This window comes from Ranitomeya imitator, chromosome 4 (genome assembly GCF_032444005.1).
Source record: "Ranitomeya imitator isolate aRanImi1 chromosome 4, aRanImi1.pri, whole genome shotgun sequence".
NCBI classification, from domain to species: Eukaryota; Metazoa; Chordata; class Amphibia; order Anura; family Dendrobatidae; genus Ranitomeya; species Ranitomeya imitator.
Genome location: NC_091285.1, coordinates 476721178 through 476746412, shown reverse-complemented (window position 1 = coordinate 476746412; position 25235 = coordinate 476721178). Strand labels below are relative to the sequence as shown.

Here is a 25235-nt window from a genome sequence, read left to right as displayed (position 1 = left end):
GGCAGTGTGAGCCCGGGCAGAGACAGCCACGGGCAGTGTGAGCCCAGGCAGAGACAGCCACAGGCAGTGTGATCCCAGGCAGAGACAGCCACAGGCAGTGTGAGCACAGGCATAGACAGCCACAGGCAGTGTGATCCCAGGAAGAGACAACCACAGGCAGTGTGAGCCCAGGCAGAGACAGCCACGGGCAGTTCGAGCACAGGCAGAGACAGCCACAGGCAGTGTGATCCCAGGCAGAGACAGCCACAGGCAGTGTGAGCCCAGGCAGAGACAACCACGGGCAGTTTGAGCCCAGGCAGAGACAGCCACGGGCAGTGTGATCCCAGGCAGAGACAGCCACAGGCAGTGTGAGCCCAGGAAGAGACAACCACAGGCAGTGTGAGCCCAGGAAGAGACAACCACAGGCAGTGTGAGCCCAGGAAGAGACAAACACATGCAGTGTGAGCCCAGGAAGAGACAACCACAGGCAGTGTGAGCACAGGCAGAGGCAGCCACAGGCAGTGTCAGAGCAGGCAGAGACAACCACAGGCAGAGACAGCCACGAGCAGTGTCAGAGCAGGCAGTGATGTGTCAGAGCAGGCAGAGACAACCACAGGCAGAGACAGCCACAGGCAGTGTGAGCCCAGGCAGAGACAGCCACAGGCAGTGTGAGCACAGGGAGACAGCCACAGGCAGTGTGATCACAGGCAGAGACAGCCACAGGTAGTGTGAGCCCAGGCAGAGACAGCCACAGGCAGTGTGAGCCCAGGCAGACAGCCACAGGCAGTGTGAGCCCAGGAAGAGACAACCACAGGCAGTGTGAGCCCAGGAAGAGACAACCACAGGCAGTGTGAGCACAGGCAGAGACAGCCACGAGCAGTGTCAGAGCAGGCAGTGATGTGTCAGAGCAGGCAGAGACAACCACAGGCAGAGACAGCCACAGGCAGTGTGAGCCCAGGCAGAGACAGCCACAGGCAGTGTGAGCACAGGCAGAGACAGCCACAGGCAGTGTGATCACAGGCAGAGACAGCCACAGGCAGTGTGATCACAGGCAGAGACAGCCACAGGCAGTGTGAGCCCAGGCAGAGACAGCCACAGGCAGTGTGAGCCCAGGCAGAGACAGCCACAGGCAGTGTGAGCCCAGGAAGAGACAACCACAGGCAGTGTGAGCCCAGGAAGAGACAACCACAGGCAGTGTGAGCACAGGCAGAGACAGCCACAGGCAGTGTGAGCCCAGACAGAGACAGCCACAGGCAGTGTGAGCCCAGGCAGAGACAACCACAGGCAGTGTGAGCCCAGGCAGAGACAACCACAGGCAGAGACAGCCACGAGCAGTGTCAGAGCAGGCAGTGATGTGTCAGAGCAGGCAGAGACAACCACAGGCAGAGACAGCCACAGGCAGTGTGAGCCCAGGCAGAGACAGCCACAGGCAGTGTGAGCACAGGCAGAGACAGCCACAGGCAGTGTGATCACAGGCAGAGACAGCCACAGGCAGTGTGAGCCCAGGCAGAGACAGCCACAGGCAGTGTGAGCCCAGGCAGACAGCCACAGGCAGTGTGAGCCCAGGAAGAGACAACCACAGGCAGTGTGAGCCCAGGAAGAGACAACCACAGGCAGTGTGAGCACAGGCAGAGACAGCCACAGGCAGTGTGAGCCCAGACAGAGACAGCCACAGGCAGTGTGAGCCCAGGCAGAGACAGCCACAGGCAGTGTGAGCCCAGGCACAGACAGACACAGGCAGTGTGAGCCCAGGAAGAGACAACCACAGGCAGTGTGAGCCCAGGAAGAGACAAACACATGCAGTGTGAGCCCAGGAAGAGACAACCACAGGCAGTGTGAGCACAGGCAGAGGCAGCCACAGGCAGTGTCAGAGCAGGCAGAGACAACCACAGGCAGAGACATCCACGAGCAGTGTCAGAGCAGGCAGTGATGTGTCAGAGCAGGCAGAGACAACCACAGGCAGAGACAGCCACAGGCAGTGTGAGCCCAGGCAGAGACAGCCACAGGCAGTGTGAGCCCAGGCAGAGACAGCCACAGGCAGTGTGATCACAGGCAGAGACAGCCACAGGCAGTGTGAGCCCAGGCAGAGACAGCCACAGGCAGTGTGAGCCCAGGCAGACAGCCACAGGCAGTGTGAGCCCAGGAAGAGACAACCACAGGCAGTGTGAGCCCAGGAAGAGACAACCACAGGCAGTGTGAGCACAGGCAGAGACAGCCACAGGCAGTGTGAGCCCAGACAGAGACAGCCACAGGCAGTGTGAGCCCAGGCAGAGACAACCACAGGCAGTGTGAGCCCAGGCAGAGACAACCACAGGCAGTGTGAGCCCAGGCAGAGACAACCACAGGCAGAGACAGCCACGAGCAGTGTCAGAGCAGGCAGTGATGTGTCAGAGCAGGCAGAGACAACCACAGGCAGAGACAGCCACAGGCAGTGTGAGCACAGGCAGAGACAGCCACAGGCAGTGTGATCACAGGCAGAGACAGCCACAGGCAGTGTGAGCCCAGGCAGAGACAGCCACAGGCAGTGTGAGCCCAGGCAGACAGCCACAGGCAGTGTGAGCCCAGGAAGAGACAACCACAGGCAGTGTGAGCCCAGGAAGAGACAACCACAGGCAGTGTGAGCACAGGCAGAGACAGCCACAGGCAGTGTGAGCCCAGACAGAGACGGCCACAGGCAGTGTGAGCCCAGGCAGAGACAGCCACAGGCAGTGTGAGCCCAGGCACAGACAGACACAGGCAGTGTGAGCCCAGGAAGAGACAACCACAGGCAGTGTGAGCCCAGGAAGAGACAAACACATGCAGTGTGAGCCCAGGAAGAGACAACCACAGGCAGTGTGAGCACAGGCAGAGGCAGCCACAGGCAGTGTCAGAGCAGGCAGAGACAACCACAGGCAGAGACAGCCACGAGCAGTGTCAGAGCAGGCAGTGATGTGTCAGAGCAGGCAGAGACAACCACAGGCAGAGACAGCCACAGGCAGTGTGAGCCCAGGCAGAGACAGCCACAGGCAGTGTGAGCACAGGCAGAGACAGCCACAGGCAGTGTGATCACAGGCAGAGACAGCCACAGGCAGTGTGAGCCCAGGCAGAGACAGCCACAGGCAGTGTGAGCCCAGGCAGACAGCCACAGGCAGTGTGAGCCCAGGAAGAGACAACCACAGGCAGTGTGAGCCCAGGAAGAGACAACCACAGGCAGTGTGAGCACAGGCAGAGACAGCCGCAGGCAGTGTGAGCCCAGACAGAGACAGCCACAGGCAGTGTGAGCCCAGGCAGAGACAACCACTGGCAGTGTGAGCCCAGGCAGAGACAACCACAGGCAGAGACAGCCACGAGCAGTGTCAGAGCAGGCAGTGATGTGTCAGAGCAGGCAGAGACAACCACAGGCAGAGACAGCCACAGGCAGTGTGAGCCCAGGCAGTGACAGCCACAGGCAGTGTGAGCTCAGGCAGAGACAGCCACAGGCAGTGTGATCACAGGCAGAGACAGCCACAGGCAGTGTGAGCCCAGGCAGAGACAGCCACAGGCAGTGTGAGCCCAGGCAGACACCACAGGCAGTGTGAGCCCAGGAAGAGACAACCACAGGCAGTGTGAGCCCAGGAAGAGACAACCACAGGCAGTGTGCGCCCAGGCAGAGGCAGCCACAGGCAGTGTGAGCCCAGACAGAGACAACCACAGGCAGTGTGAGCCCAGACAGAGACAACCACAGGCAGTGTGAGCCCAGACAGAGACAGCCACAGGCAGTGTGAGCCCAGACAGAGACAACCACAGGCAGTGTGAGCCCAGGCAGAGACAGACACAGGCAGTGTGAGCCCAGACAGAGACAGCCACAGGCAGTGTGAGCCCAGGCAGAGAGAGACACAGGTAGTGTGAGCCCAGACAGAGACAGCCACAGGCAGTGTGAGCCCAGACAGAGACAGCCACAGGCAGTGTGAGCCTAGGCAGAGACAGCCACAGGCAGTGTGAGCCCAGGCAGAGACAGACACAGGCAGTGTGAGCCCAGGCAGAGACAGCCACAGGCAGTGTGAGCCCAGACAGAGACAACCACGGGCAGTGTGAGCCCAGGAAGAGACAGCCACAGGCAGTGTGAGCCCAGACAGAGACAGCCACAGGCAGTGTGAGCCCAGACAGAGACAGCCACAGGCAGTGTGAGCCCAGGCAGAGACAGCCACAGGCAGTGTGAGCCCAGGCAGAGACAGACACAGGCAGTGTGAGCCCAGACAGAGACAGACACAGGCAGTGTGAGCCCAGGCTGAGACAGACACAGGCAGTGTGAGCCCAGACAGAGACAGCCACAGGCAGTGTGAGCCCAGGCAGAGACAGACACAGGCAGTGTGAGCCCAGACAGAGACAGACACAGGCAGTGTGAGCCCAGGCAGAGACAGCCACAGGCAGTGTGAGCCCAGGCAGAGACAGCCACAGGCAGTGTGAGCCCAGGCAGAGACAGCCACAGGCAGTGTGAGCCCAGGCAGAGACAACCACAGGCAGTGTGAGCCCAGGCAGAGACAACCACAGGCAGTGTGAGCCCAGGCAGAGACAGACACAGGCAGTGTGAGCCCAGGCAGAGACAGACACAGGCAGTGTGAGCCCAGGCAGAGACAGCCACAGGCAGTGTGAGCCCGGGCAGAGACAGACACAGGCAGTGTGAGCCCAGGCAGAGACAGACACAGGCAGTGTGAGCACAGGCAGAGACAGACACAGGCAGTGTGAGCCCAGGCAGAGACAGACACAGGCAGTGTGAGCCCAGGCAGAGACAGACACAGGCAGTGTGAGCCCATACAGAGACAGACACAGGCAGTGTGAGCCCAGGCAGAGACAGACACAGGCAGTGTGAGCCCAGGAAGAGACAATCACAGGCAGTGTCAGCAGGCAGAGACATGAACAGGCAGTGTGCGCACAGGCAGAGACAGCCACAGGCAGTGTGAGCCCAGGCAGAGACAGACACAGGCAGTGTGAGCCCAGGCAGAGACAGACACAGGCAGTGTGAGCCCAGGCAGAGACAGACACAGGCAGTGTGAGCCCAGGCAGAGACAGACACAGGCAGTGTGAGCCCAGGCAGAGACAGACACAGGCAGTGTCAGCCCAGACAGAGACTGACACAGGCAGTGTGAGCACAGGCAGAGACAGACACAGGCAGTGTGAGCCCAGGCAGAGACAGACACAGGCAGTGTGAGCCCAGGCAGAGACAGACACAGGCAGTGTGAGCCCATACAGAGACAGACACAGGCAGTGTGAGCCAAGGCAGAGACAGACACAGGCAGTGTGAGCCCAGGAAGAGACAATCACAGGCAGTGTCAGCAGGCAGAGACATGAACAGGCAGTGTGCGCACAGGCAGAGACAGCCACAGGCAGTGTGAGCCCAGGCAGAGACAGACACAGGCAGTGTGAGCCCAGGCAGAGACAGACACAGGCAGTGTGAGCCCAGGCAGAGACAGCCACAGGCAGTGTGAGCCCAGGCAGAGACAGCCACAGGCAGTGTGAGCCCAGACAGAGACAGCCACAGGCAGTGTGAGCCCAGGCAGAGACAGACACAGGCAGTGTGAGCCCAGGCAGAGACAGACACAGGCAGTGTGAGCCCAGGCAGAGACAGACACAGGCAGTGTCAGCCCAGACAGAGACAGACACAGGCAGTGTGAGCCCAGGCAGAGACAGCCACAGGCAGTGTGAGCACAGGCAGAGACAACCACAGGCAGTCAGCCACAGGCAGAGACAACCACAGGCAGTGTGAGCCCAAGCAGGGACAGCCACAGGCAGTGTCAGAGCAGGCAGAGACACGAACAGGCAGTGTGAGCACAGGCAGAGACAGCCACAGGCAGTGTGAGCACAGGCAGAGACAACCACAGGCAGTGTGAGCCCAGGCAGAGACAGCCACAGGCAGTGTGAGCCCAGGCAGAGACAGCCACAGGCAGTGTCAGAGCAGGCAGAGACACGAACAGGCAGTGTGAGCACAGGCAGAGACAGCCACAGGCAGTGTGAGCACAGGCAGAGACAACCACAGGCAGTCAGCCACAGGCAGTGTGAGCACAGGCAGGGACAGCCACAGGCAGTGTCAGAGCAGGCAGAGACACGAACAGGCAATGTAGCTGGGCTCAGATGTCCTTTCCTTACCTCACATTTACAAAACTTTATTGATAACGTGAAAGGTGAACACAGGCCCCGCCTCCTGTCCATCCGGAGCTGGGCTTACAGCTGTGACATGACGTCAGGAGGGGCGGGGCTGTCATGGCTGCTGGGCCGGCTGCTGAAGAGCCGCTGTGGTCCCGGTAAACAGCAGGCGACTCCCGGTGATGGAGAGCCCGGGGACAGCGGCAGTTTCTAGCGGCGGTGTGCTGGTGGAGAGCTCGGAGACTACGGCCTTGGCCCCGGGGAAGACAGATGTGGAGGTTACGAAGCCGCCGTGTTCTGGAGATGGCAGCGCCCGGCAAACGGTACCGGCTCCAAGCAGCGGAGAGGCGGCGGCTGCAGGAGGGCAGGAGGAGGCCGTGCAGGCCCAGGCCTCGGAGCACAGTCCTGCTGGAGCAGACGGTGGACTCGCTGCACACTCCGCTGTGCCCGCTGCCCTCACCCCGGAGGAGCCGAGCAGTAGCGGGCAGAGCCTCCCTGCAGCCTCCCACAGCCTGGACTCCCTGGACTCCTTCTCCAACCTCCTCTCCTGCCCCAGCTCCGAGCTGCTCAGCGAGGGCGCAGAGGAGGACGCGCAGGCCGCCAGGGACCGGTTCCCGGGACAGTCCGTCTATCACATCAAGTGGATCCGGTGGAAGGAGCAGAGCGCCCCCATAGTCACCCAGAACGAGAACGGACCGTGCCCGCTGCTGGCCATCATGAATGTGCTGCTCCTGGCCTGGAAGGTACTAGCTGGGCAGGGAGGCATGCGCCACAGGTGTCTGTATACTACACACATGGATAGCACTGGCTGTCTGTGGATATATACAGATGCCTATATTATATATATATTATATCCACTGGTTGTCTGTGTTCCTGCATACCGCTGTCTATATACTACACACATGGATAGCACTAGCTGTCTATGTGGATATATACAGATGCCTATATTATATATATATATATATACCCACTGGTTGTCTATGTTCCTGCATACCGCTGTCTATATACCTGTCCTGACATATTTATCTGCAGATCCCGGCAGTGGCGTAGGAAGGGGGGGGCGGTCCGCCCCGGGCGGCACAATGCGGGGGGCGGCCGGCGCTGCAGGAGAAAGAAAAAAAAAAAAAAAAAAGACGCCCCTTTAAATCTTCGGGCGGCGCCGTCCGCCGCCACGACCAGGCTCCCCCCACCCCCGGGCACCTCCGCTCTATACTCACCTCTCCTGGTTCCTGCGGCGCCGGCAGCTACAGCGTCCTCTGACTCTGCGACGTCTCAGAGCAGAGGGCGCGATGACGTCACTACTGTGCGCGCCTCTCTGTCCTGAGCGTCGCAGAGCCGGAGAGACGCTGACTGGCTGCACCGGACCTGCGCTAGGAGCGGGAGAGGTGAGGATTTTACTTTTTTTTTTTTTTCTTTATGTCTGACTCTGGGGGCAATGCTGGAGACCATTGGGCAGATTGCTGGACACATCGGGGCAATACTGGAGACCATGGGGCAGAATGCTGGACACACTGGGGCAATACTGAAGACCATGGGGCAGAATGCTGGACACACCGGGGCAATACTGGAGACCATGGGGCAGATTGCTGGACACACTGGGGCAATACTGGAGACCATGGGGCAGAATGCTGGACACACTGGGGCAATACTGGAGACCATGGGGCAGAATGCTGGACACACCGGGGCAATACTGGAGACCATGGGGCAGATTGCTGGACACACTGGGGCAGTACTGGAGACCATGGGGCAGATTGCTGGACACACTGGGGCAATACTGGAGACCATGGGGCAGAATGCTGGACACACTGGGGCAATACTGAAGACCATGGGGCAGAATGCTGGACACAATGGGGCAATACTGGAGACCATGGGGCAGAATGCTGGACACACTGGGGCAATACAGGAGACCATGGGGCAGATTGCTGGACACACTGGGGGTAATATGCTGGACACACTGGGGGTAATATGCTGGACACACTGGGGCAGACTGCTGGACACACTGGGGCAATGCTGGACACTGGGGCAGATTGCTGGACACACTGGGGGCAGGACTTGGGGCATGATTGGAGACATGGGGCAGGATTGGATCATGGGGCAGGACGGATACGATGGAGGCTGGTGGGGCAGGATGGGGAGATCATATGGGGTAGAATGGATAGTCATGAGTGCAGGATACGAGAATATATGGCTGGAGCCAGGAATGAGATAAACGGGGCCAGTGTGGGGAATAGTGTTACCATAGGGGCTAATTAAGGGATATTATTACTGCAGTGATGTATTTATTTTATTTTTTGAGTATACTGTTTTAAATGGGGGAGCGGTACTGTTATTGTGCAGAGTGACACTATATCGCCTTTTTGTCTTCATGTGGTGTAATGTAGAAGTTGTGAAAAATTAAGTAATGTGTTCTGCAAGCGGAGCTCGAGATAACTGTGTTATTTCCTGCAGAGACGAGTCCTGGCTGGAAGGAATGATGGCGGTCTGTGCTGGATGAAAGATGAAGGACTTCACCTAGAGACGTCACTGGTGAGTCAGTGTTACCTAAACACTGACACTATACACTGTATACTATATAGAGGTCCTGTGTATAATGTCACCAGTGATCTCTGTATTACCTCTACACAGACACTGCATACTAAGTACAGATCTCCTGTGAATACTGGCACTTATGGTGATAGTATTGTGTTTTTTTTTTTATTACTGATCAGTATTGTAGTATTCAGTCACTATGTGGTGGTAATATGTGGTCTGGAAATGGTGTTGTGGTATTTGTCCCTTGTATGTAGTATTATTCGGTCACTATGTGGTCTGGTCATGGTGTGGTGGTATTAAGTCACAGGTTTGGCATGTGGGGGTGACACCATTAGGCCCAGTTTAAGTTCTACAAAACAGGAAAACCATTTTTGGTAACCTTTGTGTGTATTGGTATTGAGCCGGGCGGGGGGGGGGGGGCGCCAAACTCGGGAACAGCCCCGGGCGGCAAAAGCTCTAGCTACGCCTCTGGATCCCGGACAGATCCACCCTGTCTAGCAGCATCTGCACATAATCTGATTTGTATGATCACCACATACCTCAATTTGTCAGCAGATCTTGACAAGGAGAGTTGGATCAACCATTGTTCTGCAGATAAATATCCTATGTCTATGGCAAACTGTGTATTTCGTAAAGACTAAAGCCCCCGTCACACACAGCGAGATCGCTAGCGAGATCGCTGCTGAGTCACAAGTTTTGTGACGCAGCAGCGATCTCAGTAACGATCTCGCTATGTGTGACACGTAGCAGCGACCAGGCCCCTGCTGTGAGATCGCTGGTCGTGTCGGAATGGCCTGGACCATTTTTTGATCGTTGAGGTCCCGCTGGGTAGCACACATCGCTGTGTTTGACACCTTACCAACGACCTCGTTGACAGGACGTCCCATTGAATCATCATGAAATAGCATCGTTCTACAGGTCGCTACAGGTCGCCGCATCGCTGCTGCGTCGTTGGTGAGATCTCACTGTTTGACATCTCACCAGCGACCACATAGCGACGCTTGAGCGATCCCTGACAGGTGGTATCGTTGTCAAAATCGCTCAAGCGTCGCTATGTGTGACGAGGCCTTTAGTGGCAAAATCACAAATCCAAACACCATAGATTAAAGTCCTGTGTACCAGTATCTGCCACCATCTAGTGTGTATTAAAGCCTCGCGTCTCCCCACTCAACAGGCATTAGTTCTGCAGGCAAACATCCTACTGCCAGATGTTGGCTGTGTGTTTAGGCCCCGTACACATAGACTAACATTGGGAGACCATCTAATGTGTATACGGCCTCTGCACTGTCCCCAAACATCAGCCATCATGTGTAATTTCTCTCTCCGAGAGAACACCGGAGCAGTCACATGTTCTAGTAATAGTCTATAATGTTCTACAACCAGCCATAAGGCCATGCAGCAGAATAAGGGACGATGTGCACTCACTCAGAGGCGTAGCTAGAGCTTTTGCCGCCCGGGGCTGTTCCCGAGTTTGGTGCCCCCCCCCCCCCCCCCCCGGCTCAATACACACAAAGGTTACCAAAAACGGTTTTCCTGTTTTGTAGAACTTAAACTGGGCCTAATGGTGTCACCCCCACATGCCACACCTGTGACTTAATACCACCACACCATGACCAGGCCACATAGTGACCGAATAATACTACATACAAGGGACAAATACCACAACACCATTTCCAGACCACATATTACCACCACATAGTGACTGAATACTACAATACTGATCAGTAATAAAAAAAAAAACCACAATACTATCACCATAAGTGCCAGTATTCACAGGAGATCTGTACTTAGTATGCAGTGTCTGTGTAGAGGTAATACAGAGATCACTGGTGACATTATACACAGGACCTCTATATAGTATACAGTGTATAGTGTCAGTGTATAGGTAACACTGACTCACCAGTGACGTCTCTAGGTGAAGTCCTTCATCTTTCACCCAGCACAGACCGCCATCATTCCTTCCAGCCAGGACTCGTTTCTGCAGGAAATAACACAGTTATCTCGAGCTCCGCTTGCAGAACACATTACTTAATTTTTCACAACTTCTACATTACATCACATGAAGAAAAAAAGGTGATATAGTGTCACTCTGCACAGTAACAGGACCGCCCCCCATTTAAAACAGTATACTCAAAAAATAAAATAAATACATCACTGCAGTAATAATATCCCTTAATTAGCCCCTATGGTAATAATATTCCCCACACTGGCCCCGTTTCTCATTCCTGGCTCCAGCCATATGTTCTCGCATCCTGCCCTCATGAGTATCCATTCTACCCCATATGATCTCCACATCCTGCCCCACCAGCCTCCATCGTATCCGTCCTGCCCCATGATCCAATCCTGCCCCGTGTCTCCAATCATGCCCCGTATCTACATTCTGCCCATGCCTCAAGTCCTGCCCCCAGTGTGTCCAGCATATTACCCCCATGTTGTCCAGCAATCTGCCCCAGTGTGTCCAGCATATTACCCCCATGTTGTCCAGCAATCTGCCCCAGTGTGTCCAGCATATTACCCCCAGTGTGTCCAGCAATCTCCCCCAGTGTGTCCAGCAATCTGCCCCAGTGTCCAGCCTTTCCCCAGTGTGTCCAGCAGTCTGCCCCAGTGTGTCCAGCATATTACCCCCAGTGTCCAGCATTGCCCCAGTGTGTCCAGCATATTACCCCCAGTGTGTCCAGCAATCTGCCCCAGTGTCCAGCATTGCCCCAGTGTGTCCAGAAGTCTGCCCCAGGGTCTCCAGCATTGCCTCAATGTGTCCAGAAATCTGCCCCAGGGTCTCCAGTATTGCCCCAGTGTGTCCAGCAATCTGCCCCATGGTCTCCTGTATTGCCCCAGTGTGTCCAGCATTCTGCCCCATGGTCTCCAGTATTGCCCCGGTGTATCCAGCAATCTGCCCCATGGTCTCCTGTATTGCCCCAGTGTGTCCAGCATTCTGCCCCATGGTCTCCAGTATTGCCCCGGTGTGTCCAGCAATCTGCCCCATGGTCTCCAGTATTGCCCCAGTATGTCCAGAAGTCTGCCCAGGGTCTCCAGCATTGCCTCAATGTGTCCTGAAATCTGCCCCATGGTCTCCAGTATTCAGTGTGTCCAGCAATCTGCCCCATAGTCTCCTGTATTGCCTCAGTGTGTCCAGCATTCTGCCCCATGGTCTCCAGTATTTCCCCAGTGTGTCCAGCATTCTGCCCCATGGTCTCCAGTATTGCCCCAGTGTGTCCAGCAATCTGCCCCATGGTCTCCTGTATTGCCCCAGTGTGTCCAGCATTCTGCCACATGGTCTCCTGTATTGCCCCAGTGTGTCCAGCATTCTGCCCCATGGTCTCCAGTATTGCCCCAGTGTGTCCAGCAATCTGCCCCATGGTCTCCTGTATTGCCCCAGTGTGTCCAGCATTCTGCCCCATGGTCTCCAGTATTTCCCCAGTGTGTCCAGCAATCTGCCCCATGGTCTCCTGTATTGCCCCAGTGTGTCCAGCAATCTGCCCCATGGTCTCCTGTATTGCCCCAGTGTGTCCAGCATTCTGCCACATGGTCTCCTGTATTGCCCCAGTGTGTCCAGCAATCTGCCCCATGGTCTCCTGTATTGCCCCAGTGTGTCCAGCATTCTGCCACATGGTCTCCTGTATTGCCCCAGTGTGTCCAGCATTCTGCCCCATGGTCTCCAGTATTGCCCCAGTGTGTCCAGCAATCTGCCCCATGGTCTCCTGTATTGCCCCAGTGTGTCCAGCAATCTGCCCCATGGTCTCATGTATTGCCCCAGTGTGTCCAGCAATCTGCCCCATGGTCTCATGTATTGCCCCAGTGTGTCCAGCAATCTGCCCCATGGTCTCATGTATTGCCCCAGTGTGTCCAGCATTGCCCCAGCCCCAGACAGTCAGACATAAAGAAAAAAAAAAAAAAGTAAAATCCTCACCTCTCCCGTTCCTAGCGCAGGTCCAGTGCAGTCAGCGTCTCTCCGGCTCTGCGACGCTCAGGACAGAGAGGCAGAGCGGCGCGCACAGTAGTGACGTCATCGCGCCCTCTGCTCTGAGACGTCGCAGAGTCAGAGGACGCTGCAGCTGCCGGCGCCGCAGGAACCAGGAGAGGTGAGTATAGAGCGGGGGGCGGGGTCCGGTGGTGGGGGGAGCTGGTCGTGGCGGCGGACGGCGCCGCCCGAAGATTTAAAGGGGCGTCTTTTTTTTTTTTCTTCTCCTGCAGCGCCGGCCGCCCCCCGCATTGTGCCGCCCCCCGCATTGTGCCGCCCGGGGCGGACCGCCCCCCCCCGCACCCCCCTTCCTACGCCACTGCACTCACTGTCTGTTCTCTGGGGTCAGTAAAGCTTTGGTATTATTGAAGTCTCGCTATTCTAGCTTGCTCACCTCAGATCTGTGATTGTACGGAGGTAGTAAAGTTGGCACTTCAACCATACAACCGCTTAAAGGGGTTGTCCCTTTTATCTATTTTTTTCGCTTATAGGTGTGCACTGGTATCAAAATAACAAACAGTGATGTTCTCACCCTCTCCGGGTCCAGGGTTACCTCCCCCTTATGTACTGCTCCTTTTGCGGATTGCCTGTAGTGGTGACCTCATGGTTTCCGTGCACATCCGTGATGAGCTGACGCAGTGATGTACACTTTAGACATAACATCATTGCTGTAACTGATCATCAAAGACCACAGCTTAAGCGGAGTGACAGCACGGCTGCTGGGAGGGCGAGTACATCACGGTTTTTCACCTCTGGGTGAAAAAATAAAGACGTTCCTTTTCAATTTTTGTAGAAGTGGTTCTTGCTTAGCTCTTCCTAGTTGATGCATAAGAGTCTTTGGTTGCGCACCAACATGGAATCCCTGTGTCTCCCCATGCCAATGTCCAGTTTGATAGAAGAACATAGAGTCAATCAGAGAGCCCAAATCAGACACATTTTTTTTTTCAATCTACGTATGGTGACACAAGACTATAACACGTTTATGAGCTTGCTTGTTCTTATTCTGGAACCATGGGCATTAAAGAAGCACTCCTCCCATCAAAGTACTTACAATTGCTCATTTTGCCTGTCTACCCAATCAGCTTTCCTCTTTTGTTTGCTCTATGTAGAAACAGGAAGTCTCTTTTCCCTGCATTTATCAACTCTTGTCCCAGCTGCTCATCTTCTCCCCCCGCCATTGACTTTTGCAGTGACTTTTGACTCATACAGGGAAAATTCACCTCCTGTTTCTACAGACACAATGGAAAAGAGAAGAATTAGCTGGTTAGAAAGGCAGAATGAGCAATTGTAAGTATAGAGTGCTATATGAAGACTTCATTATATTAAGAAGATACAACTTTGGTGGGAGTGCTTCTTTAACATTATTGTGGCCCTCCTTTGGGACTACATAAGCCTCCACTCCTCTGAGAAGGTTTTCCCCCAGTTTATGGAGCTTGTCTGTGGGCATTTTTTTGTGTGTTAAATCGGGTACTGATGGAGAAGGATTACAGGGCTTTTCCACTAGGGAATGTTTGCGCCTGTTAAAATAAGTGTCCAGCAGTGTCGGCAGTCACGTTCCTAGAGCTCTCCAGTGGCTGCTATAACATGTGAGCCCTGTACCCAACCAGCTCTGGCATCACTGTCCCCGAACATGAAAGTAATCAGGCGGAAGTCCGAGATGCAGTGTATCCCCTGTTTACTTATACGTATGAAGGCGAGGACTGTGAGGCCAGTGCTCATTGGGCGCCGGGCTCACATGTCATAACCATGAGAGCCCCGTGAACAAGAGTGCCAACTCCGCTGGAAAGGAGGCAGGAAGTGCTTTTATTTTTATGAGGGAAAACATTCAGAGTGAGAAGGGGTTGTTCTAGTAGTGCACAACCCCTTTAAGCCTGGGGCTACACGGCCACTTTGGCTGTGACACAGGTTCGTCATTTCTATATGGTTCTGCTTCATCACAGGTGAATGGGATTGTAATACAAGTCCTACTGGATCATGACAAGCAAATAGCAAAAAGTCGGACCTAGTCGGCTTTTTGCATCTTGATTGTTGCTATGACGGTACTCCATGTAATGACGTCTTGTAGCCGTACATGATGGCTTGACCAGCAACAGCTCCCTGGCCCTTCAAGTCCCTTGATGGACTCCTTGTAGCACTACACAGAGGGGAAAATACATTGGGAATGAAAGTGTACAGTTGTGGCCAAAAGTATTGACACCCATGCAATTCTGTCAGATAATACTCATTTTCTTCCTGAAAATGATTGCAAACACAAATTATTTGGTATTATCTTCATTTAATTTGTCTTAAATGAAAAAACACAAAAGAGAATGAAGCAAAAAGCAAAACATTGATCATTTCACACAAAACTCCAAAAATGGGCCAGACAAAAGTATCGGCACCCTCAGCCTAATACTTGGTTGCACAACCTTTAGCCAAAATAACTGCGACCAACCGCTTCCGGTAACAATCAATGAGTTTCTTACAATGCTCTGCTGGAATTTTAGACAATTCTTCTTTGGCAAACAGCTCCAGGTCCCTGATATTTGAAGGGTGCCTTCTCCAAACTGCCATTTTTAGATCTCTCCATAGGTGTTCTATGGGATTCAGGTCTAGACTCATTGCTGGCCACCTTAGAAGTCTCCAGTGCTTTCTCTCAAACCATTTTCTAGTGCTTTTTGAAGTTTGTTTTGGGTCATTGTCCTGCTGGAAGACCCATGACCTCTGAGGGAGACCCAGCTTTCTCACACTGGGCCCTACATTATGCTGCAAAATTTGTTGGTCGCCTTCAGACTTCATAATGCCATGCATACGGTCAAGCAGTCCAGTGCCAGAGGCAGCAACCCCAAAACATCAGGGAACCTCCGCCATGTTTGACTATAGGGACCTTGTACTTTTCTTTGAATGCTTCTTTTTTTCTCCTGTAAACTCTATGTTGATGCCTTTGTCCAAAAAGCTCTACTTTTGTCTCATCTGACCAGAGAAGATTCTTCCTAAACGCTTTAGGCTTTTTCAGGTAAGTTTTGGCAAACTCCAGCCTGGCTTTTTTATGTCTCGGGGTAAGAAGTGGGGTCTTCCTGGGTCTCCTACCATACATACAGTCCCTTTTCATTCAAATGCTGACGGATAGTACAGGTTGACACTGTTGTACCCTCGGACTGCAGGGCAGCTTGAACTTGTTTGTATGTTAGGCGAGGTTCTTTATCCAACATCCGCACAATCTTGCGTTGAAATCTCTTGTCAATTTTTATTTTCCGTTCACATCTAGGGAGGTTAGCCACAGTGCCATGGGCTTTAAACTTCTTGATGACACTGCGCACAGTAGACACAGGAACATTCAGGTCTTTGGAGATGGACTTGTAGGCTTGAGATTGCTCATGCTTCCTCACAATTTGGTTTCTCAAGTCCTCAGACAGTTCTTTGGTCTTCTTTCTTTTCTCCATGCTCAATGTGGTACACACAAGGACACAGGACAGAGGTTGAGTCAACTTTAATCCATGTCAACTGACTGCAAGTGTGATTTAGTTATTGCCAACACCTGTTAGGTGCCACAGGTAAGTTACAGGTGCTGTTAATTACACAAATTAGAGAAGCATCACATGATTTTTTGAACAGTGCCAATACTTTTGTCATCCCCCTTTTTTATGTTTGGTGTGGAATTATATCCAATTTGGCTTTAGGACAATTCTTTTTGTGTTTTTTCATTTAAGACAAATTAAATGAAAATAATGATAACAATGAATTTGTGTTTGCAATCATTTTCAGGAAGAAACTGAGTATTATCTGACAGAATTGCAGGGGTGTCAATACTTTTGGCCACAACTGTATATAACCAACTTGTAGTAGTAGTAATAATAATCTTTTTTATATAGCGCTAACATATTCCGCTGCGCTTTACAGGTTGCACACATTATCATCACTGTCCCCGTTGGGGCTCACAATCTAAATTCCCTATCAGTATGTCTTTGGAATGTGGGAGGAAACCGGAGTGCCCAGAGGAAACCCACGCAAACACAGAGAGAACATACAAACTCTTTGCAGATGTTGTCCAGGATGGGGTTTGAACCCAGGACTCCAGTGCTGCAAGGCTGCAGTGCTATACACTGAGCCACCGTGCTGCCCAACTTGTACATCTATAAGGACCAGTTTACGTGTGTAAGCTATGACTACAAACTTTACGACGGACCTGAGTGGGCTCTTGTTTTTTGTAGGCTGAGTAAAACTTTATTTTATTGGTGCCATTTTCGGGTAAATAACACCTCTATGGTTGTTGATGGCAGATTGCTATGAGCGCCGCCCTGTAATTCTGCTGCATAGAGGTGATCTGTGCATCACCTCTATGTAGCAGAGGCAATCGAGTAGTGCATGCTTCTAGCCTTCCATGGAGGCTATTGAAGCATGCCAAAATTATTTAAAAAAAATAAAGTGTAAAAATATAAAAAAAATATATAAAAGTTCAAATCACCCCCCCCCTTTCGCCCCTATCAAAATAAAAAAAAAAAAAAAAAAAACTCAAACCTACACATATTGTTGCGTTCAGAATTGCCCGATCTATCAGTAAAAGAGGATTAACCTGATCGCTAAACTGCGTAGTGAGAAAAAATCAAAACGCCAGAATTAAGGTTTTTTTTGGTCGCCGTGACATTGCATTAAAATGCAATAACGAGCGATCAAAAGAACATATCTGCACAAAAGTGGTATAATTAAAAACATCAGCTTGGCATGCAAAAAATAAGCTCTCACCCGACCCTAGATCACGAAAAATTGAGACACTACGGGTAATGGAAAATTGCTCCAATTTTTTTTTTTTTTCTTTTTTGCAAACTTTGGAATTTTTTTTTTTTACCTCTTAAAAGATAACCTAGACATGTTTAGTGTCTATGAACTCGTAATGACCTGGAGAATCATAATAGCAGGTCAGTTTTAGCATTTAGTGAACCTAGCAAAAAAGCAAAAGAAAAAACCAGTGTGGGATTGCACTTTTTTTTGCAATTTCACCGCACTTGGAATTTCGTTACCATTTTTGTAGTACATGAAATGCTAAAACCAATGGTATCTTTCAAAAATACAACTCGTTCCGCAAAAAATAAGCCCTCACATGGCCATATGAAAAATAAAAATGTTATGGCTCTGGAAAGAAGGGGAGCGAAAAATGAAAATGAAAAAATCTCCGGGTATGAAGAGTTTAATGGAGTCCAAAGTGAGTCCATCTGCCGCATTATAGTTAATGGATTTGTTTGGGGTTCTGCCTGAATCTTGTTTTTCCTTGTTATAGACTTAAACCCCATCATAAGTTTTGGGTGTACAGTGCAGCATAAATGTGAAACCGAGCATTATTCCTATTTTTGGGAGGCAAAACCAAGTAAACATCAGTTTAGGATTTTTTTATGCTATTCACAGTGCGGTATAATTGGTAAGAAAAATAGAATAAATATACCCTATAGAATTTATTTTTTTCACCCACAGAGCCATATTGGGGGCATGCATTTTTTGCAGGTTACCGTATATACTCGAGTATAAGCCGACCCGAGTATAAGCCGACCCCCCTAATTTTGCCACAAAAAACTGGGAAAACTTATTGACTCGAGTATAAGCCTAGGGTGGAAATGCAGCATTTACCGGTGAATTTCAAAAATAAAAATAGATCATTATTTCCCCATAGCTGTGCCATATAGTGCTCTGCACCGTTCATATTTCCCCATAGGTGTGAACCATATAGTGCTCTGCACCGTTCATTGTGCCCCCTAGCTGTGCCATATACGGTGCTCTGCACCGTTCACTGTGCCCCATAGCTGTGCCATATACGGTGCTCTGCACCGTTCACTGTGCCCCATAGCTGTGCTGTGCCATATACGGTGCTCTGCACCGTTCACTGTGCCCCATAGCTGTGCTGTGCCATATACGGTGCTCTGCACCGTTCACTGTGCCCCATAGCTGTGCTGTGCCATATACGGTGCTCTGCACCGTTCACTGTGCCCCATAGCTGTGCTGTGCCATATACGGTGCTCTGCACCGTTCACTGTGCCCCATAGCTGTGCTGTGCCATATACGGTGCTCTGCACCGTTCACTGTGCCCCATAGCTGTGCTGTGCCATATACGGTGCTCTGCACCGTTCACTGTGCCCCATAGCTGTGCTGTGCCATATACGGTGCTCTGCACCGTTCACTGTGCCCCATAGCTGTGCCATATACGGTGCTCTGCACCGTTCACTGTGCCCCATAGCTGTGCTGTGCCATATACGGTGCTCTGCACCGTTCACTGTGCCCCATAGCTGTGCTGTGCCATATACGGTGCTCTGCACCGTTCACTGTGCCCCATAGCTGTGCTGTGCCATATACGGTGCTCTGCACCGTTCACTGTGCCCCCTAGCTGTGCCATATACGGTGCTCTGCACCGTTCACTGTGCCCCATAGCTGTGCCATATACGGTGCTCTGCACCGTTCACTGTGCCCCATAGCTGTGCCATATACGGTGCTCTGCACCGTTCACTGTGCCCCATAGCTGTGCTGTGCCATATACGGTGCTCTGCACCGTTCACTGTGCCCCATAGCTGTGCTGTGCCATATACGGTGCTCTGCACCGTTCACTGTGCCCCCTAGCTGTGCCATATACGGTGCTCTGCACCGTTCACTGTGCCCCATAGCTGTGCCATATACGGTGCTCTGCACCGTTCACTGTGCCCCATAGCTGTGCCATATACGGTGCTCTGCACCGTTCACTGTGCCCCATAGCTGTGCTGTGCCATATACGGTGCTCTGCACCGTTCACTGTGCCCCATAGCTGTGCTGTGCCATATACGGTGCTCTGCACCGTTCACTGTGCCCCATAGCTGTGCTGTGCCATATACGGTGCTCTGCACCGTTCACTGTGCCCCATACATAGCTGTGCTGTGCCATATACGGTGCTCTGCACCGTTCACTGTGCCCCATAGCTGTGCTGTGCCATATACGGTGCTCTGCACCGTTCACTGTGCCCCATAGCTGTGCTGTGCCATATACGGTGCTCTGCACCGTTCACTGTGCCCCATAGCTGTGCTGTGCCATATACGGTGCTCTGCACCGTTCACTGTGCCCCATAGCTGTGCTGTGCCATATACGGTGCTCTGCACCGTTCACTGTGCCCCATAGCTGTGCTGTGCCATATACGGTGCTCTGCACCGTTCACTGTGCCCCATAGCTGTGCTGTGCCATATACGGTGCTCTGCACCGTTCACTGTGCCCCATAGCTGTGCTGTGCCATATACGGTGCTCTGCACCGTTCACTGTGCCCCATAGCTGTGCTGTGCCATATACGGTGCTCTGCACCGTTCACTGTGCCCCATAGCTGTGCTGTGCCATATACGGTGCTCTGCACCGTTCACTGAGCCCCATAGCTGTGCTGTGCCATATACGGTGCTCTGCACCGTTCACTGTGCCCCATACATAGCTGTGCTGTGCCATATACGGTGCTCTGCACCGTTCATTGTGCCCCCTACATAGCTGTGCTTTGCCATATACGGTGCTCTGCACCGTTCACTGTACCCCATAGCTGTGCTGTGCCATATACGGTGCTCTGCACCGTTCACTGTGCCCCATAGCTGTGCTGTGCCATATACGGTGCTCTGCACCGTTCACTGTGCCCCATAGCTGTGCTGTGCCATATACGGTGCTCTGCACCGTTCACTGTGCCCCATAGCTGTGCTGTGCCATATACGGTGCTCTGCACCGTTCACTGTGCCCCATAGCTGTGCTGTGCCATATACGGTGCTCTGCACCGTTCACTGTGCCCCATAGCTGTGCTGTGCCATATACGGTGCTCTGCACCGTTCACTGTGCCCCATAGCTGTGCTGTGCCATATACGGTGCTCTGCACCGTTCACTGTGCCCCATAGCTGTGCTGTGCCATATACGGTGCTCTGCACCGTTCACTGTGCCCCATACATAGCTGTGCTGTGCCATATACGGTGCTCTGCACCGTTCATTGTGCCCCCTACATAGCTGTGCTTTGCCATATACGGTGCTCTGCACCGTTCACTGTACCCCATAGCTGTGCTGTGCCATATACGGTGCTCTGCACCGTTCACTGTGCCCCATAGCTGTGCTGTGCCATATACGGTGCTCTGCACCGTTCACTGTGCCCCATAGCTGTGCTGTGCCATATACGGTGCTCTGCACCGTTCACTGTGCCCCATAGCTGTGCTGTGCCATATACGGTGCTCTGCACCGTTCACTGTGCCCCATAGCTGTGCTGTGCCATATACGGTGCTCTGCACCGTTCACTGTGCCCCATAGCTGTGCTGTGCCATATACGGTGCTCTGCACCGTTCACTGTGCCCCATAGCTGTGCTGTGCCATATACGGTGCTCTGCACCGTTCACTGTGCCCCATAGATGTTCCACATAAATTTGTGCCGCCGCTGCCGCAATAAAGAAAAAAAAACACATACTCACCTCCCTTGATTGCAGCTCCCGGCGTCTCGTTCCGGCGCCTCCATCTTCCCGGCGTCTCTGCTCTGATTGATCAGGCAGAGGGCGCCGCGCACACTGTATGCGTCATCGCGCCCCCTGCCTGAACAGTCAGAGAGCAGAGACGCCGGGAAGATGGAGGCGCCGGCCGGGAAGATGGATCGGCGCCCGGCGGCTGGAACGAGGACAGGTGAATATGCTATACTCACCTAGTCCTGGCGATCCTCGCGCTGTCCCCTCCTGTCTTCGGCGCTGCAGCTTCTTTCTCTATCAGCGGTCACCGGCACCGCTGATTAGAGAAATGAATAAGCGGCTCCGCCCCTATGGGAGGTGGAGCCGCTTATTCATTTCTGTAATGAGCGGTCCCACGTGACCGCTGAAGAGAGGAAGAAGCTGCAGCGCCGAAGCCCGTGGGACGGCAGGGACAGCGCGAGGATCGCTGGGACTAGGTAAGTATACCTCAGCGCCCTCACCCCCTCACCTGCCGACCCCACCGCTACCGTGACTCGAGTATAAGCCGAGGGGGGCACTTTCAGCCCTAAAATTTGGGCTGAAAATCTCGGCTTATACTCGAGTATATACGGTAATTTTTTTTTTTTTTATTGCTACCATTTTGAACCATTTAGTTTTCTATTCCCATTTTTTGGAAACAGAATGAATATAAAATAACACTTCATGAGTATAATCATGTTTATCGGTCGTCCATGACAGCACCACAGAGAGAGAGGGGATCCGCCCTTCAGGAACAGGAAACCTACAGATACATAAGGGCGGTACCTCTCCCACGCATTAGTTGGTTTTTTGTTCCTGGAGGACAGGATGCCCTACAGATATCCGTATTTCATCTGGAGATACACAGGCCGGCTGTCCGACTCAAGTAGCAAGGGGGGTCGCCTTCCTCGGTCAGTGCGGGTCCCTGGAAGCGCTACGGAGGGTCCGGGTAGGGCTCCACGGCAGTGAGCGGAGCAGGTAGAGCGGAGTCCGGAGGATGTCCGTCTCCGGGTGCCAGCGACGGAGGTGAGTATTCCCCCCCGGGGTCTGTCCAGTTTCCCCGGTGCCTCTGCAGCTCCTGCGTCCTGTTGGTCATCCTGTCTGGGGCGATTGGCGTGGCGGTGTGCGTGTGCAATGGGGTCCGTGCCACGGCCTCCCTGCTTGTCCCTGTGTGCTCTTTCCGGCGCCGGAAGTGATGCGGCAGGGACCGGAAGTCGGACGCCGGTTGGCTTCTGCTGCAGACGCCGCTATGCTGCGGCCACATGCAGCTGTGGCGAGGGGGGGATGGTTGGGAGCTATGCGGGGACTGGCGGTGATCTGCACGGGGAGGGGGCGGAACCCCTGGACACACCCCTGCTGACACTCCGGATCCGGGGGAAGGCCTATTTAAAGCAGCACAAAAGGCTGCAGGGCTGCTTGTGAGCCCATCTGCAGCAATGGATGAGCCAGAAGCTCCCGTTGGTCTGCTGGAGCAGGCAGAGCGTCGGAGAGGTCCCATGCAAACCCCCAGCCGAAGACCTGCGAACGCAGTGTTCAGCCCAGTCGCAGGACTTCATCTAGACTGGAGGATCCGGTTTGCTCACCCAGTAATCCAGTACCTACCGCTGCTGCCTGGGTAAGAGACCTTCGTGAACGTGCCCTGATGCAGTCTTTTCCTATGTTTTTTCCTTAGGGGAAAAAATGTGCTGGTAAAGTAAAGAATGCACTATGTGGTTGCCCTTTGCCAGACACCTTAGGGGCCCTCTTTGGCTGCAACATTTCTAAAAATTTACTGGATCAGTAGATTCATCAAGGCGACAAAACGGTCTAGGCCAATGGTGGAAAATAGGGTCATGCCATGGGACTTAAACGTAGTCCTCTCGGCCATGACAGAAGCCCCATTCAAGCCAATTTCTTCAGCCTCTATTAAAAAGCTGTCTCTTAAAGTAGCCTTCCTGGTGGCCCTACCGTCAGCTCGTAGGGTAGGCGAAATCCAGGCTTCCCCCTTACATGCAACTTAGAGATGATAGAGTGATACTTTCCCCTGATCCAGCATATCTTCCTAAAGTAGTGTCCAGATTCCATAGAACACAGGAGATAGTTCTTCCATCTTTCCTCCCTAATCCTACTAATGATAAAGGAAACTACACACTTTAGACGTATGAAGATGTATCTTGCAGTGACTGATCCTTGGAAGATAGATAACGCCCTATTCGTGTCCTATCAGGGTAGTAGGAAAGGTCATAGAGCATCAAAATCTACGCTAGCTAGGTGGATCAGGGATGCTATTGCGCTGGCATACATCTCAAAGGGCAAGCCGGCGCCTGAAGGTCTAAGAGCGCATTCCACTAGAGCTATTGCTTCCTCTGGGCGGAGAGGTTAGAGGTGTCGATCGACCAAATATGTAAGGCTGCTACTTAGTCTTCTCCAAACACATTCTATAACCATTATAGATTAAACCTGGGTGCTTCCTCGGACCTCTCTTTTGGTATAAGGGTGCTGCAAGCCGTAGTCCCTCCCTAAACAGTTTACTCTCTGTAATTCTCCCTGTGGTGCTGTCATGGACGACCGATAGTCCATGACAGCACCCGTACATACCCTCCCGTCTTCTTAAGTTCTGGTTGTACACCTCTTCCCTTTTTTTTATATAGTCCACTCGTGGTGAATAGTTAGCCGTAGTATTGTTGTATATAAATTATGCTGTTAACCTTGGTGGTCCTCTTGTTAACTGCAAACCAACTGATGCAGGGGAGAGGTGCCGCCTTTATGTATCTGTAGGTTTCCTGTTCCTGAAGGGCGGATCGCCTCTCTCTCTCTGTGGTGCTGTCATGGACTCCGAAAAACACCGTTAATCGGTGAGTAACTAAGATTTTCCTCATAATTTTCACCACACATTAAACACTATAGAAACCATGGCAAAATTAATATTTTTGTTCACCATTTTGCTTCACAAGTGTATTGGAGCCGCGCATATGCATTATTTGGACAATTCATTGAGGGGTCCATGCCCAGAGGTAACCACAACTGACCAAGCTTCTTACCTTTAAATGGATTTATAGTCAAGTAACATACAGTCATGGCCAAAAGTATTGACACCCCTGGAATTCTGTCAGATAATACTCATTTTCTTCCTGAAAATGATTGCAAACACAAATTATTTGGTATTATCTGTCCATCATCTGTCAATTGAAATATAGTGGGCTTCCACATTACTGGTAGTAAAAGGGCTCTAGAAAAGCGCTATGGCTCCTCGCCCCCAAATGAAGTTCACCAAATTTTGCACTCCCAAATCCAAATGCCCCCTCCTTTCTGAACCCCAGTGTACCTAAATTACATATAGCATCCGCATGTTTGGCAGTTCGGAAGCGATGACAGCAAGCCTAGTTTACGGGTGTATGTCTACAGAAGCATGAGTTGGGCACTACAACGTACTGGTCACTACAATGGCAACTTGCAATGTTCATTCAGCAACATCCATTACTCCTTGACTTCCGAGTCCTGCCATGCACCAAAACAGTTCTTTTCCGCCACATATTGGATACCAACGTACTCAGGAGAAATTGCACAACAAATTGTATGGTGCATTTTCTCATGTTAAAGTTAAATGTTCATGCATTTTTTTCCTTCTACATTTTGTCACAGCTCCTGGGTATTAACGCTGCGAGGAGAACTGCACACAGCAGCAAAGGAGCTGAGCTTAATGCCGGACAACTTGGACATCAACAGGACCTTATACATGTGACAGAGTGGGAAGAGGTCAGGGGGCGAAGCCAGACATCGGAGAACAGAGAAGGGATAAACACTAGAGAGTTTCCAAACAAGCAAAGATCAGAACCAGGAGATCAAGAGGTATCAAGGGACCAGACAGGGGATTGTCAGAAGCAAAGCCAGAGGTCAGAAATCCAGAATAGCAAACAGAGTAAAGCATGGAGAGCAAGGTAAACAGTGCAGATCGAGCACACACTCCATGAGTCAGGCACACAGACTGAGACAGAAGGTATAGCTAACAAAGAACCCCAGCTATGAGTGAGTATGAATACCCCTCCCATCTTGAAAGAGAGGCCAACAGGATTAACCCTGAGAGAACAGGACATTAACCATGTCCTAACCATGACATTTCTTCAATTCCTGCGAAGCACCTGAAGGGTTAACACACTTCTTGAATGAGGTTTTGGGCACCTCAAGGGGTGGTTTTTAGAATGGTGTCATATAGACCCCTCAAAGTCACCTGAAATGTGAGGTGGTCCCTAAAAAAAAAACAAGAGTTTTGTAAA

At 52.4% G+C, this 25235-nt stretch overlaps 1 protein-coding gene across 1 annotated transcript in view; it reads left to right on the top strand.

The window, feature by feature from the left end:
• The first annotated feature begins 6153 nt into the window (after nucleotides 1–6153).
• Nucleotides 6154–25235, top strand: part of MINDY2 (MINDY lysine 48 deubiquitinase 2) — a 182431-nt gene continuing 163349 nt past the window's right edge. Inside the window, exon 1 of the mRNA XM_069765913.1 lies at nucleotides 6154–6821. Within this exon, the coding sequence (XP_069622014.1) occupies nucleotides 6261–6821 (561 nt within the window). The 5' untranslated portion in view covers nucleotides 6154–6260. The remainder of the gene's footprint in view (nucleotides 6822–25235) is intronic.